General features: G+C 49.3%; 7 protein-coding genes across 7 annotated transcripts; 3 read left to right on the forward strand and 4 right to left on the reverse strand.

The window, feature by feature from the left end:
* Positions 1 to 785: 785 nt before the first annotated feature.
* N7506_001604 (uncharacterized protein) lies at positions 786 to 1007 on the reverse strand (the record flags this gene model as incomplete). Its single annotated transcript, XM_056950900.1, has 2 exons — positions 786 to 925; positions 977 to 1007. 2 exons carry the CDS (start codon positions 1005 to 1007, stop codon positions 786 to 788), a joined length of 171 nt encoding a protein of 56 aa, XP_056816815.1.
* Positions 1008 to 1320: 313 nt separating this feature from the next.
* Positions 1321 to 2415, forward strand: N7506_001605 (uncharacterized protein; the record flags this gene model as incomplete). The annotated part of the gene is made up of 4 exons (XM_056950901.1): positions 1321 to 1419; positions 1469 to 1701; positions 1760 to 2106; positions 2165 to 2415. The coding sequence occupies 4 exons, from the start codon at positions 1321 to 1323 to the stop codon at positions 2413 to 2415; spliced, it is 930 nt and encodes a 309-aa protein (XP_056816816.1).
* Positions 2416 to 2645: 230 nt separating this feature from the next.
* On the reverse strand, positions 2646 to 3025 carry N7506_001606 (LysM peptidoglycan-binding domain-containing protein; the record flags this gene model as incomplete). Its single annotated transcript, XM_056950902.1, has 2 exons — positions 2646 to 2827; positions 2881 to 3025. The coding sequence occupies 2 exons, from the start codon at positions 3023 to 3025 to the stop codon at positions 2646 to 2648; spliced, it is 327 nt and encodes a 108-aa protein (XP_056816817.1).
* Positions 3026 to 4441: 1416 nt separating this feature from the next.
* N7506_001607 (uncharacterized protein) lies at positions 4442 to 6867 on the forward strand (the record flags this gene model as incomplete). The annotated part of the gene is made up of 5 exons (XM_056950903.1): positions 4442 to 4461; positions 4548 to 4664; positions 4719 to 4993; positions 5061 to 6279; positions 6339 to 6867. 5 exons carry the CDS (start codon positions 4442 to 4444, stop codon positions 6865 to 6867), a joined length of 2160 nt encoding a protein of 719 aa, XP_056816818.1.
* An 81-nt stretch (positions 6868 to 6948) lies between these two features.
* N7506_001608 (CoA-transferase family III) lies at positions 6949 to 8725 on the reverse strand (the record flags this gene model as incomplete). Its single annotated transcript, XM_056950904.1, has 2 exons — positions 6949 to 7734; positions 7790 to 8725. 2 exons carry the CDS (start codon positions 8723 to 8725, stop codon positions 6949 to 6951), a joined length of 1722 nt encoding a protein of 573 aa, XP_056816819.1.
* Positions 8726 to 9350: 625 nt separating this feature from the next.
* Positions 9351 to 11551, forward strand: N7506_001609 (acyclic terpene utilization AtuA family protein; the record flags this gene model as incomplete). The annotated part of the gene is made up of 6 exons (XM_056950905.1): positions 9351 to 9411; positions 9462 to 9769; positions 9847 to 10478; positions 10530 to 10733; positions 10787 to 10926; positions 10986 to 11551. The coding sequence occupies 6 exons, from the start codon at positions 9351 to 9353 to the stop codon at positions 11549 to 11551; spliced, it is 1911 nt and encodes a 636-aa protein (XP_056816820.1).
* A 522-nt stretch (positions 11552 to 12073) lies between these two features.
* On the reverse strand, positions 12074 to 14167 carry N7506_001610 (alpha-L-arabinofuranosidase A; the record flags this gene model as incomplete). Its single annotated transcript, XM_056950906.1, has 4 exons — positions 12074 to 12463; positions 12529 to 13868; positions 13927 to 13942; positions 13994 to 14167. 4 exons carry the CDS (start codon positions 14165 to 14167, stop codon positions 12074 to 12076), a joined length of 1920 nt encoding a protein of 639 aa, XP_056816821.1.
* Positions 14168 to 14588: the final 421 nt, after the last annotated feature.

Consider the following 14588-nt stretch of genomic DNA (forward strand, 5'->3'; position numbering starts at 1 on the left):
ATACAAGGATCTCCCGGTGGCAAGAATCGGTTGCCATTTCTAGACTTCATAACACAAAGGGTCGGGTTGAAGAAGGGTCCGTGGTGTCTTCGTTCTCAACACCCGATCCAAGGGACTTTGCAAAATGAGATTTTAGGAGAATTGTGCTCAGGAAAACGGAGAAGATATACAGCAGATTTCCTGGGTTGATCATGAGAGAGAAATCAGAATCAAGTGCAGACCCTCGAGTCCTAGTGGACATGGGTGATCACGTCGAGAAACTACTTCGAAAATATTGTATCTATGGATTGAGAGAGCATTGGTAGCGTATATTGAACATTCTCCAAGACCTTGGATTAACAAACCTTGGAAGACATCTACAATCCATGGATCAGCGGTGATGTGCCGTTCAAACATCTTCTTTGTCCCCGGAAATCGCCTTGACGGAATGAGCAACAATCGCTCAAGCTTTGATTCACAAAGCATCAATCGTCATTTGAAATCTAAGCGCTTATTTTGAACCCCTCTTGGCTTCATATTCTTCAGCTCTAGGAGTGATCGTAAGCAGTACTCTGGCTTGAGATCATTATCCAAGACATGCTACAGTTTCGCCCCCGCTGGTCACTTCCACGGCACCCATCCAAACAGAGAAAACAAAGGCGAAACAAAAGCTCATAGTATTGTGCTAGAGCTTCATCACTGAGCCAATGGTTACAACATGATACATCACTTCAAAATCTTTGACACAAACCACCCCACCCTCTCTCTCTCTCTCCGAACTCCTAACAAATCACGCAACCATGAAGTCAACCCATCGTAGCAGCCTTGGGAGGGTACTTCTTGCCATCCTTCTCAACTTGAGGTGTGCAGGCACACCACTCAGCCTCGGGAATCGAGTCCATCACCGAGGGGATATGGCTCCCGCAACCCCACCAGGTGGCCTTGTCTAGGATGATTGTCAGTCCACGATCTACACACCGGGCCAATCCATACTTACTGCAGGTAGAGCAGGCAGCTTTCTTACACATGTTGATGGTATTTGGATGTATGTGGAGGGATAGACAGAGGCGAAGATTTACTCCGGCGCTTTAAATCGCCAGTATTAGTCATGACCCGTTGAAGCCCACAAGTCGCCGACGTGTGAAGCCCGAATCCCCGATTTGTTTGTGAATTTGATTCCAGTCTACGCGATAGCCGCAGCTGAATGCCGACTTCTATGCATATGCATAATTCTATAAAAATTGGATCTATCTAGGCTCGGCACGCAAACTTGTCGGTGGTGGGGCATCCGCGGGGAACATTCCACTTCAACTTCAACTTCAATTTCCCGGCTTATTCGCCATGGTTGTCATCGCAGTGGCCGGAAGTGGTGGCGTGGGAAAAACTATTGTGGAGAAACTACTTGATTCCCCATTCGAGATCGTCGTTCTATCGCGGACAGTATGTTGATGGAGCCCGGCCTGTCAGACCATACTGATCCGTCCTCTAGGTGAAACAAGACAACCCTTCAGACAAAGTAAAAAATGTACAGATCGATTATGACGACGTTGCTTCAATGACACATGCATTGGAGCAACACAAGCTCCACACTATTATATCCGCTATTGGTCTGGTTTCTGACGAGACAAGCCGGTCTCAGCTGAACCTAATCGATGCTGCAGAGAAGTCAGCATCGACAAAAAGATTCATTCCGAGTGAATACTCCTTCATTCAGACTGCTAAGTATGTTATTTTGATTTTCCTCTATCCTCATACGCGTCTGGTTCTAACCAGATCACAGTCTGCTTTCTATCGACCCAAGTATTCAATGGTGGCTCGACGCCGCAGATCGTCTGAAGAGCAGCGGGTTGCAATATACCAGGGTGATCCCTGGCTTCTTCATGGACTACTGGGGAATGCCCCGCGTGCAAACGCATCTGCAGCCATTTACCTTTGGGATTGACGTATCGAGTGGCACGGCCGCGATCCCAGGGGATGGCAACAACGTGATCTGTATGACCTACACCTACGATCTGGCCACGTATCTGGTCAAAGCACTTGATCTTGACCAGTGGCCAGAGTTCAGTGTCATTGTCGGTGATGAAGTTACCTACAATCAAATACTTGGCATGGCTGAGGAATTCACTGGTAAGTTGATGATACACAGGCTATCTTTTATTATGTCACTAAGTCAATTCGGGTATAGGGAAGAAGTTCACGGTCACCTACGATAGCCTGGAGCAGATTCAAGCAGGCAATGTCACTGTCCCTACTCAGCCAGAGGGCGTGGATTCATCTTCAGATGAGCTCAAAGAGACCACTGCACTGGTGAGCAGACTTACAGTCAACGATGTCTTCGACTTGCCGAAGGATCGCTTGAATGCTAAGTTCCCGGAGGTGAAGCCGCTCACAGTGAGGGAGTTCCTCCGCAATGCTTGGAGCCAAACCAGTACATGATTCTACTTGAAGAAACTGGGAGTGTGTGAGCACGGAAAGGGGATGAGGCTGAAAGTAACATTACTACAAACTTGATTTAGTGAATGAACATCATGACAACAACACAAATATCGCCTCATTAATTCCTCCAAACGAAACAAAAGTTCAAAAGGCATCAACACACGGGAACATCGCTGCGATCACTGGATGCGTCGAATCGAACGCCAGCCAACGCATTGCGATACTAGCGCCTAGCATTGGGGGGCGGAAGCACCGACTGCGACGCAGAGATTGCGACCGGGGATGAGGTTGGAGCAACTTGGGTTGATTTCCGAGTTCCAGCACAGAAGCTCGGCGATCGTGAACTGGTTATTGAACCGGGCAATGATATCCCAGCAAGTATCTCCAATACTGATGGAATAGTTTTGAAGGCCTGTCATTGGGTCAGCTCAAGTTGGAACTTTGGAAGTCTCGTATACAACTCACAATACGCTTCTTTGGCGGGGGGAGTCGATTCTTGCGTCTGCCTTGCCAGTATGTCGATGTTTTCGTGAACCACGTCTCTCGCAATGGCGCTGGCAGTGCCCATGGAAGCGAGTCCCAAAATGCAGAAAGATCGGATGCAGACCATTGTGAGCTGAGGGCAAATCTGGCTTGATATTTGATTGAGGAGGTATGTTTATTTTCAGGATTGGTGAAGACCGGTCTTGAGTGAGGGCATCTCCTTTCTTATATATTTGATTCCTGCTCAACCCATGATGAGCTGCGCTCGAGCTCTCCGAGTTGAGTTTTGCATTTTCGGTCAAGTGCATACGGGTTGGGAAACACGATGCCTGCGAAGGCCCTTGGAGCAAACACACCACAGCCACCACTGGTTGCATCTGTCTTGGCTCATTGCAACCATGTATGCTCCTTGGGGATGAGGCGTCTTGAGACAAGCTGGAAAGGAGGAGCTGACTGAATCATCCAATAGATTGCGTGAGCCTTTCCACACTATGGCTTCATGTTGTTTTATTGCTCAATTTGTCTCGGTCTCTAGGAGAAAGGTCCTAATTTGATTTGAGGTTACATCGTTTTTTGATATGGTCTAATGAGTCAAAGTAACCTTGTCCAAGGGGGCATGGCTGTCATGCAAAGATCAGTGTGACAACGGTATGAATCACTACCATTCATTTGAGGGGAAGCGAAGGTAGTGCAAACGGATGATCACAACATATCTGATTCACTAAGCTATTCATATCTCAAGAGCAGTTGCTGACTTCATTCTTCTTGGTTGGTGAGGAATTTAGGGTTCGTAGTTCGTGGCTAATTACTATTTTGATGCTGGCTGGGTCGTTTGATTTGTTGTTGCACCACAATCTCTTGTCACAATAACAACCCTACGGAGTGGAAATTTTTATGCCCCATGGATGATAAGACAACCTTGCAATCATTGAGCACCCCCACAGGACTTTGTAAGTATCTTGCCTTGGGGGTTCGTACCAATTTCGACTTCACTCCCGCGCTGAGATATAGTATGGCCAAAGTACAAGGACTGTTGATAATGGAACACGAAGGTCGGTTGATAACCACATATCCAAAATAGTACAATTCAAGCTCGTCTTCAAAGTCCGAATGACTACCTAAAGAAGTCTAGATCCACACAACGTGGTCCGACGACTTAAAGGCCGAAAGTATGAACCTTCCAGAATGGCCTCGGAAGTGGTTTGTATCCCGAGAGCCTCCCCGACGTCCTCACACGGGGAGTATACAGAATTTTGAGCACGCAATCGAGTATGACAGGTCAATTGCATCCCCCTCAGGCCACAGTAGTGGTAAGTAGTGGTAGTGTTGTAGTCTACCCAAGATTGACAATTCAACCTCAAGTTAACACTACCTGACTCAGCATTTCTGCCTTGGTGCCTAATTTCCACCGGACCTGCGGAAGATCGTCTCAAACTCTCCATCTGGATGTGGTCGATGAGAATTGTCAATGGGCTTGATTAAGGAGCCCCTGAGTACAGCACTCTCACAGAGACGTTGTGTATCATGAATGGAGATACCAGCAATGTTGTACGCCTGGCTAAGGTATGCTCCCCTTGGCTTCACCCCTGTGGCCCCAATCTAAATTCCAGTTGTTAACCTGACCATCTCTACTCTGTGAAGGCATGCAGCATATGCAGAAAAAAGAAGGTAAAATGTGATGGAACCAGGCCGGTCTGTGTCCCCTGCAGGACATTTGACTTTCCCTGCAAGTACGAAGACACCGTGCGACAGAGGAAACCCAACCGGTAGTTCATCCATGTTTGACTTCCCAGGTAAATTGCAAGACTAACTTTCTCCAGCGAGGACCACATCCAAGAGCTTGAAAAGCGCATTCAGTCTTTACAAGATGAGTTGAATGATGCACACGCGTCGAAAAGAAGGCGACTTTCAAGTGCCGATGGCACAGGCCCAGAACGTGCTCTCTCTGAACTATCTGGCTCAGAGCTACCGTCTCCGAGAGATAATACCACTCGAGCGCCATTTGAGGTCGAGGCCGAGGCCGACCGAGGCGACGGTGATGGTGATGGAGGGTCATATACCCTTAAAACCCCGAAAGGCGCAATGCGCTTTTTTGGTCAGTATTCGCTCACCGGCTGCCGTTCCTCAATGGTTGCACAAATAGCGGCGCTGATTCTCTCCAGGCGCCTCTTCCCAGTTCTCCATCGTTTCTTCTGAGGGAGTGGGGTGGCTAGAAAGCAAGACCGGCAACAATGCATGGCGCCATGTCGCCCAGAGAAACGGTAGCCGATGGAGGCTGGCCGACTGGTACCCTCGAGCTCTCAAAGATGACCACCAAGCCAAGTGTTCACATTCACTGCCGTCCAAGGCTGTCATACTGGAACTGGTCCAGGAATACTTTGACACGTTCAACAAGGCAATGCCTCTTTTTGGCCCCGAAAGCTTCATGACTATGATCCACAGACACTTCTCGTGGAATCCAAACGAAAGTCCCTCTTGGTGGGCCGCGCTAAATGTCGTGCTCGCTCTGGGATACAGACAAAGAGCGGAAAGCGCAGGCGCCAGCAGCGATGATTGGAAACTATGTCTGGGTCATATTAAGAACGCCATGAACGTGCTCACGGAGCTGTTCATGCGAACCGGTGATCTGCTCGCAGTCCAGGCTCTTCTTGGCTTGGCACTCTTTTTCCAAGGCACACCCAATCCTCAACCTCTGTTCATGTTTTCTGCTGCAGCTGTGCGTCTGTCACAGTCGATTGGGTTGCACAATTCCAACTCGTTCGGTCTTCCAGCGTCCCAGATCGAGGAACGAAGAAGGGTGTTCTGGATAGCGTTCATATTGGATGCCGACATCTGTCAGCGAACCGGTCGCCCTGCTGCTCAGGACTCTCGTGACTTTAGCACTCTTCTTCCTCGGGAGGATCCACCTGATGGCCTTGGTGTGATAGAGATTGGAGCTATCAAGCTTAACTTCTTCTCGGCCTTGGCTCGGTTTGCACTTATCCAGCGTCGCGTGTGCGATGAGTTGTACAGCACCGACGCGTTCCGCAAGACCCAGCAACAGCTAGTCCAAAGTGTGAGATCGTGCCTGGATGACATTGAAGCGTGGAAACAAAGCCTTCCCTTGACACTTCGGCCGCAACGAAACTTCTCTTTCCATCAGCATGTTCTTCTCCCACACATACTCAGACTTCACTTCGCATATCATTGTTGCTACCTCAATATCCACCGAGTTTGTCTGCTTCCGCGACGCTGGCCCGTCCGACCATCAAATGAAATTGCCACCCCATTGGGCCTGTTGATAGATCGAGAGACATCGATGCAACAATCTTCAGAGGCAGCACGTGCTGTGATTGACCTGATCAGCCAAGTCAGAGACGACTTTGGACAATCGTTCGAATGGTAATCAATCTTCTCCCAAACATCAAATACTGTTACAGTGGCACTAACTATCAGCACAGGAGCATGGTTTACTTTCCGGGAGCTGCTTCTGTGGCACTATTCTCCAAGATCATCATAGATCCCTTGCGACCCGACGCCGAAGCAGATGTTTCGATGCTTCACCGCGTTGTGACTTTCCTTACAAAGGTCGCATCACAAGAACAAGATACATACTTGGACTATGTATTGGCACTTTGTTCTGACTTTGAAAATGCGGCTAGGAAAGAGATACATCAGGCGCGAGCTCCGAGGCCAGATCCTCCGAAGGTCACCAGACCAGACTTTGCCCGCGCACAGGCGCAAATGTCGCAGAGTGACTTGAACCAAACAAACATGGCAGCAGAAACCAACCGCCCTCAGCTGGCTCATGATCCAGCAGGCCAGATTCCATACTGGAATACTTCTGGACCGGACCAGAGCTTACACCCTTCAGGTCAGCTCCAATTGCCCGGTCCCCTTTCTTGGAATTGGCAGGACATGATAGCTGGTATCCCTCCGGCATATGACTTTGGTGCATATGACTTTGGAGCACCTTTAGAAGATCTATGAATCCTACTCAATATGTCCGTGGAAAGTGGCAACTGCAATGAATTTGTACAAGAATGTGAACCTATTGTGTCAAAAACGAGATTACGCCCAGATCAATTTTTGATCATGATGGCAATTCGGCACAGGGGGACTTGTCCAAACAGGGCTGGCATCCTTATCACCGAGCCTAACCACAGGCCTCAACAAATCCATCTGTCCCCACGGGGTATCTTCGAATCTCATCATGAATGGAGACTCCGGTGCAAGATATTCTGGGAACACACTTTTCCATCCATCAACGATCTGAATCAAGATTTCCGCGACGAACTGATCAGGAGTGGAAGGCGCGAATTTGAATGTCTCGGCAGTCTTCTTGACCACGTCCACGGGGTAGAGACCGATTTCGGAATCCACCAAGATAGCATCGGCTGCGACAAGCGAGCTAACAACGTGGTACGAGCCTCCCTTTTGAGCCCGGTCTCTGATAGCAAGCATGGTCGCGAGAGCACCGATAACGCCTGTAGCCATATCGGAGATTGGCAGTGGGGGAAGAACACTGGTGCCTTCGTCAAGTCCCATTGACCGACCCATTACGTATGATGCACCTGATGCGGCGTCTCCAATTTGCTGCCAGCCGGGTCTATCGGCAAACGGACCTGCGGGTCCATAGCAGTTCTCGTCGACATAGACGATACCCTTGTTTCGCTTCGCTGCCATGTCGAGCATATGTTGAAGGCCGAGACCCTTCCGGTCGAGTGATTTGTAACGGAAACCTTGCACAAAGACATCCGCCTCGCCCACTAGCTCCTTGAGCCGTGCCATATCTTCTTCCTTCCCGATGTCGAGGTCGATTGTTCGTTTTCCGGCATTAAGAGTCAATTGAAGGACCTTTGAGATGTCATTAGTACCGAGTTCATGAGTCTTCGCAAAAGAACGTCCTTACATTCAAATCAGCCAGTCGGCTGCAGTTCACGCGGATCACATCGGCTCCGAAGGAAGCCAAAGTCACACCGACGGTAGGACCAGCAATAATCCGTACCATTTCCACAACCTTAACACCAGCCAGAGGACGACGATCAGGCAGTTGAACCAGATGGACCGGAGAAGTCGGTCGAGCATACGACTCGTGAGTATAGTTGACGAGTGGATACTCAGCGAGACGCTTCCCCATCTCCGTCTTCCTCCAACCCTCGGGCGAGTAACAAATACTCCCGCACAGCCCGTTCTTAACATTATGCATCTCGAGCTCATCGGGACTCCACTTCTGCACATGCTCGCGGATATACTCGTATCCCTCAGTGAAGTTCTTCAAAGGAACATCCATGTCAATACCCATGGAGACGAGCGTCTTACTCGCGTCCAACGATCCATGAAGCTGATACCACACACTGGAATCCTTGGTGGGATACAGAGCCGTTGCCCGACCCGCCAACGGACCAACTCCGAACCCCTTCTCGAAGTCTCTGTCGAAGATGCTTGACAGTTCGCGGGACCGAGCAAGGTCGGAAATATCCTTGCCGTTGACGTATGCGGTGAAGGTAGAGGCAAGCCAGATGCCGGCGTGGTCGGTGTTGACGGTGACGTTTGCTTGTTGTGCCGGTGTGCCGTCTCGGAGTTCCAGGAGCTCGTTGGCTACTACTCCGCACATGGCGTGTAGGGCTGCTGTCACTACTGGGGACTTCATAGGGCCGGGGACCATGGGGTCCGGCCGGCCTTCGAATTGAACGGTGTTCCATAGGTTTGTGTCTTTGGTGAAACCGGGGGTTTTCGAGGCGAGGAGCTCGAAGACGCGGCGGGCATCTTCTGGGACGGGCAGGACGGTCTTGTCGATGTAGGTTCCGGGCCCGTAGATGTCGTCTCCGGGGAGAGTCTGGTGCATCTTGAGTAAATTGAAGTGAGTGTATGGTGGAGTGGTGTTATGTCTTAGTAGGAAGAGTGATATGGGAAAAGCGAGAGTGCCGAGACGAAGAGAAAAAGATCTAATGAGCCATCTAACTAATTAATCAATTTAAAAAGGAAACATACAACTGCCCCGCCGAGCACCTGGGCTCTAACCCGACAGATACTCAAGCGATTGTAACTTGAGCTTGGTGTCCACGCCTCACCCAAAGGAGTCTGTCCTTTGTAGATCCCACGGGCTATACGACTCTTTTCCACGCCTCGGGAAAAACGCCGGCCGCCATTCCGAGACAGGTAAAGACGATGTTTGGCAAATAGCCTTCTGACTGGCTTGCAGCGGTGGGTCTTCGGGTCCCATCGAGAGATCCCACGGCCCACGGAATTTCGACTTCTCCATTTTGCGGCTCAATAGCCCTTGCCTCGGTCCCGGTGGGGAGGGGGTTGGCGTGTACATGCACGATTGACCGTATTCCAAGGTTATGTCGGTTGATCTGCATGGGAGACCCAGTCGATCATAAAAAAGCAAAGTCACCCACATTGCTTAAAGCTCTTCACAAAAGTGAGAACATCACTCAAACGTTTATTGATCCTTCACAACGCTAAAAATGACCTCGCCCTCAGAACCTCGTCGACCGGTCAGAGTCGCCAATTGTTCCGGCTATCATGGTATGAAGGATGTCCCCAGGGCAAGTATTCGATATTGACAGGGATCAAAGGCGATCCCGCATACGAGATGTATCGCCAAGCCACGCGCGGCCAAGTCGATTTCATCACCGGCGACTATCTAGCAGGTACTTTTGTCGGCCCCCAGTTTCTAGTCCAGCCTCAGACTAACCCCAATGAAGAGGTCAATATGGCCAATAACGCACAAGCATTCCAGCAAGGTTTGCACCCAGGCTATGAAGAAACCGCTTGGGAAGGCATCCAGCAAACAATCGACGTCATCGCTGACAAGGGTATCAAAGTCGTGATCAACGGAGGCGCTCTGAATCCCAAGGGTCTGGCCTTGAAAGTCGATGATCTGGTAAGGTTCCCCCGCATAGCCATAGCATAACGTACATCAGCCCTAAGTAAAAATTCCTAACTTGCCAACGCACACAGGCCCGCCAGAAAGGTCTGTCGCTGCGAGTCGCATACTTGGCAGGCGATGATCTGTACCCGAAGTTTGGTCCCGATATGCCGGTTTCTGCGGCTGAGCTGCAGCATCTGGATGCGGGGAATGGATTGGTTAAACCCGGCCCCTTGACTTATGCTTTTGCGACTGGTAAGACTGTGCCTATGGTCTCGGCGCATGCATACCTCGGTGCTCGTGGTATTGTCGATGGGTTACGTCGCGGCGCGGATATCATTATCTGTGGCCGGGTCGCGGATGCAAGTCCCGTTATTGCGGCGGCGTGGTTTTGGCATTCGTGGGGAGAGGGTGACTATGACCGGTTGGCGGGTTCGCTTATCGCGGGCCATTTGATTGAATGCTCGGCGTATGTGACTGGTGGGAATTTCGCTGGGTTTGATCGCTGCCCGATCGACGCGCTGGTTGAGCCTGGGTTTCCAATTGCTGAGATCGAGGCTGATGGCTCGTGTGTTATTACGAAGCATGAGGGGACTGGGGGATTGGTTGATGTCGATACTGTCCGGTGTCAGTTTCTATACGAGCTGCAAGGGAATGTGTACCTGAATAGCGATGTCAGTGCCATTCTGGATGATGTGGTTGTTGAGCAGGTGGGCAAGGATCGGTGAGTACCTCGAGGGTCTTAATGTGCTCTGCTGATTGGGGATTGTGTTAGGGTCCGAGTTCACGGGATTCGAGGATACGCTCCTCCGCCAACCACCAAGCTGGCGGTCTTCTACCCCGGTGGCTTTGAGTCTCAGCTTCTGTTGAATGCAACTGGGTATGCAACTAGTCAGAAGTGGGATCTGATTGAGAAGCAACTTCGGCATTTCATTCCCGACGAGGCATTGGCCCGTATCGATACTCTCGAGTTCCAAAGGTATTTTCTTCGTTCATGATGAACTTGTCGAACCGTTAACTTACACAGTGCAGAATTGGTGTTCCTGCCGCAAATCCCATTTCACAACAGCAAAGCACTTCCTATCTCCGAATATACGTCGCTGCATCCGAGGCCGATGCTGTTTTGGCCGTCGCACGCGCTATGCGAGATGTCTCCCTGAAGCACTTCTCAGGTAACATCACCATCAGATGCATATTCGATAACATGCACCTTGCTCACAGATATTTCTAGGATTCCACTCTTCTCTTGACATGCGCACAGCAGTCCCACGGCCCATCCTCGCATACTATCCGGCTCTCGTGAAACAAGAAGACCTCAACGAGGAAATAAATTTCATCGACGGTCCTGATTCCATCATTTCATTCCCAACCGGTCATCCGACAAGATACGAGCCGCTTCAACCACGCGAAAGTTACGACTACAATTCCCCAGAGCAAGGCTCTTTGCATTCTACTACAAAATCGATCCGACTCGGAGATATCGCTCTAGCACGCTCTGGCGACAAAGGTGCAAATCTCAACTTTGGGTTATTCGTAAACAATCCCAAGCACTGGTCGTGGTTGCGGGCTTATATGAGTCGTCAGCGGGTCCGCGATATGATGGTTAATGATGATGATTGGGATGAATCGTTTTTGGTGGAGAGGGTGGAATTCCCTCATATTCATGCCGTGCACTTTGTTATTTATGGAATTCTTGGGCGGGGCGTCAGTAGTTCTAGTCGATTGGATGGGTTTGGCAAGGGGTTTGCAGATTATTTACGGGACAAGCTTGTTGAAGTCCCAGTCGAAATTCTCTGATTGAATGCACGAGATTTCATTTGCGTAATGAAGGGGGACTGGCTAGCCAAATTCAGTGTTTCTTGGAGCTTATTGCCCTCTTTCTAGTCATATCCCCTAAGTATAATTCTCTATTCACCCGGACGGCTTAGCCAAGACTTCCATTTCTCGACCAATCATGATAAGTTGACAATTAGTTGGATGGATGGACAGCTAAAAAACAGTATAAGAGACAGTTCAAAAGACAGTTTAAAAAAGGTCCCGAAGTTGATGATAGTTCTGTTTCTTTACCAATCGAAATATGAGATTGAGTTAATTCATAACTACACCTGTTTATAAGCAACTATCATCGTCCATTTGGCCGCGCGTGAGCGCGGCCCGGAGGCTTGTTGAATATACGAGATGTCATTTGCTTAATGAAGGGGGCTGGCTAGCCAAATTTAGTGATTCTTAGAGCTTGTTGCTCTCTTTCTTGTCATATTATAGAAGTCGACTTGTAAGTATCGTACATCATCTCGGCAAACAAAAAACGCCTTTTAATTCTCACGAGACTGCCAAGGCGGCAATTGCCCAAGGCTCCATAGTGACAGTGTAATTGCCCTGTGGGTTGAAGACGCTGGTAGTAACAGTTTGAATCTGCGCATGGTACGGTGTATCACCCTGGTAGCGAGGACCAGCGAGCATCTCCAGCCTCCCAGATTTGGTGCCTGGAATACTCACTTTCACCGTCTGTGAATCGGTGCCATAGTTGGCCATTTTCAGATAATACGTCGAGTTCGTCTTCGAAGCTACCCAGTAAAGTGGCCCAAAGTCCGCCGTTGAGTCCACGGGGAGGATGGTATCACCTTTGTTGGACATGAACATCTTCTGTACGAAATATGAAGTCGAGGGCGTGATTGAATCGGGGGTATTGTTGAACCCGTACAGAGTGGGCTAGCAAGCTTGAAGCATTAGCCCTTATCCCTCACTCATTGTGAAAAGAAAAATCTGAGACTTACCGACCAAGAGACGAAGTCAAAGTGCTGTAGCATAGGCGCGTAGGTAGTCATCTTGACAATGTCACTGTTGCGCTCCATTCCAATCATGTAGACGGCCTCGCTGCAGCTCCCTTGCATGTACGGCCAATATTCACCTTCTGCAATAGAGGTATTTCGACATCCGAATTCACCAATCATCACAGATTGGTTACGCGGCTGGTTATCAAACTGGTTGAAAAGCTTCACGAATTCATCTGGCTTTCGATATAAGTGCAGATCAATAATGACATCCTTGGGCAGTGGCGATGGAAGACACTTGTAATCACCGTTCGAAGCAATGAGAGTAATATGCGGGTATTTATCGTGGATCGCCTTGTATATTTGATTGAAGCGATCCGGATAAGTCTCACAGCCATGAGTGAGGTCGTCCTCATTGCCTATCTCGATCAGATCGACCTTCCATGGCTCCTTGCGACCATTTCGGGCTCGCATGCTTCCATAGTGTGTCGATGTGTTTCCAAATAGATACTCCATCTCGTTCATGATGTCCTCAATGAAAGGCTTGAGATCTGGCCCTGATATGATATCCCCGTAGGATTTCCCGGACCACACGGCTAGGAGGGGCGCCATGTTCATGTCTTCGCACCACCAGAGATACTCATCTAGACCGAGAGCGTCGGTGTTTGGATAGAACCAGTCGCTTTCCCTCCCCGGGCGATCTACGACCGGTCCAATCGTGGTATTCCACTTCCAGCGACTGTCAACCTGTAATCCTTCAAGGTTATTGCCACCGGGGAAGCGAAGGAAATTCGGATGAATCTCGTCCAAAAATGATGCAAGGTCATCCCGCAGCCCATTTTCTCGCCCTTTGAATGTCGGTGGGAACAGCTGGATATATCCGAAATTCAAGGAGCTTCCATCTACCTTTGAGCCATCGAACGTTAAGTGCCACTCGTTGTACCCGTCCGGACAGTAGATGGTATTGAACCTCGTCTGGAACTCGGTGAACTTGGATTTCGTGCTCTTGACAGTCAAGTTGTGATCAGCATAAATCTGACCGCTCTTTGACCCGACGAGTTGCAGGTTCACAGTTCCGAAATAGTCGCCCATCATCCAAAATGAACTGTTGTAAATCGCGCCCGTGACTGGGATTCCATTGTAGCCAGTATTCGCAAATCCGACGTAGTCTGTCACACCTTTTGGTACTTCTACTTTGAGTGAAGACGTGATTGCTTTGCTGACATGCTTCGAAGTATCTTGGGATATCGTCGCGTTGCCTACTGGGGCGTAAGATGTGATGTTCAGACTGGTTCCTTGGAAACCATTATTTTGCAATAATTGTCCATGTATTCCACCATCGCCTAGATAATCATCAGCATTAGTGCTCACTGAAGCTTAAAGAGCATTTTGAATTCCTACCAGAATGGTCCATTTCCTACGTGAGACATTAGCATGAAACTGGCGTGGTGGAGGCTTTGATACTCACTTCGAACATGATCCCGTATAGCAGCGGACTTGATTTATTTCCATGATCACTTGCGATGGTCAGATGTATTGGATCCGTCGACTTATTACCGTGAGCCGCCACGCCGATTAATAAAGAAGGCAGAGCAATGCATATCGCAATGCCAAGACTGGCGAAGTTCAAGGTCGATTTCATTACAGATCGAGATCCTCAGAGGCTCAGACGGTGCTCAGTTGCAGAGATAGAATTCGATGAGCGACGCAAGGTCAATTGAAATTCTCAAGGTCAATACCAGGTCTGATTAGACTCTGTCCCTGGCTGTGGATCAGGTTCATTTACTATCATGGTTCCGTCCCCACCCGGACATCACGGAAGCTGTTCAGGGACTTCTCATGGTTGGGTAGGCTATCTCCACTGGCACTTCCATTTTGAATTGTCACCAATCAGTGGTCGGAATGTAGACATTCATTTTGTAGACAGAAATCATTTATCGCGAGGTTGCATGCAAAAAGGAGTCATGACGTCGGGTACTCTGTTTGCCCTTTTCGGGGATTGATAAGGCACCTCATATGTCAATGCCAAGAATAACATCACTTAGATTGGAATTCTGAGTGTT

Source organism: Penicillium brevicompactum, assembly GCF_028827555.1.
Source record: "Penicillium brevicompactum strain IBT 35665 chromosome Unknown utg000001l_segment0_segment0, whole genome shotgun sequence".
Lineage (NCBI taxonomy): Eukaryota > Fungi > Ascomycota > Eurotiomycetes > Eurotiales > Aspergillaceae > Penicillium > Penicillium brevicompactum.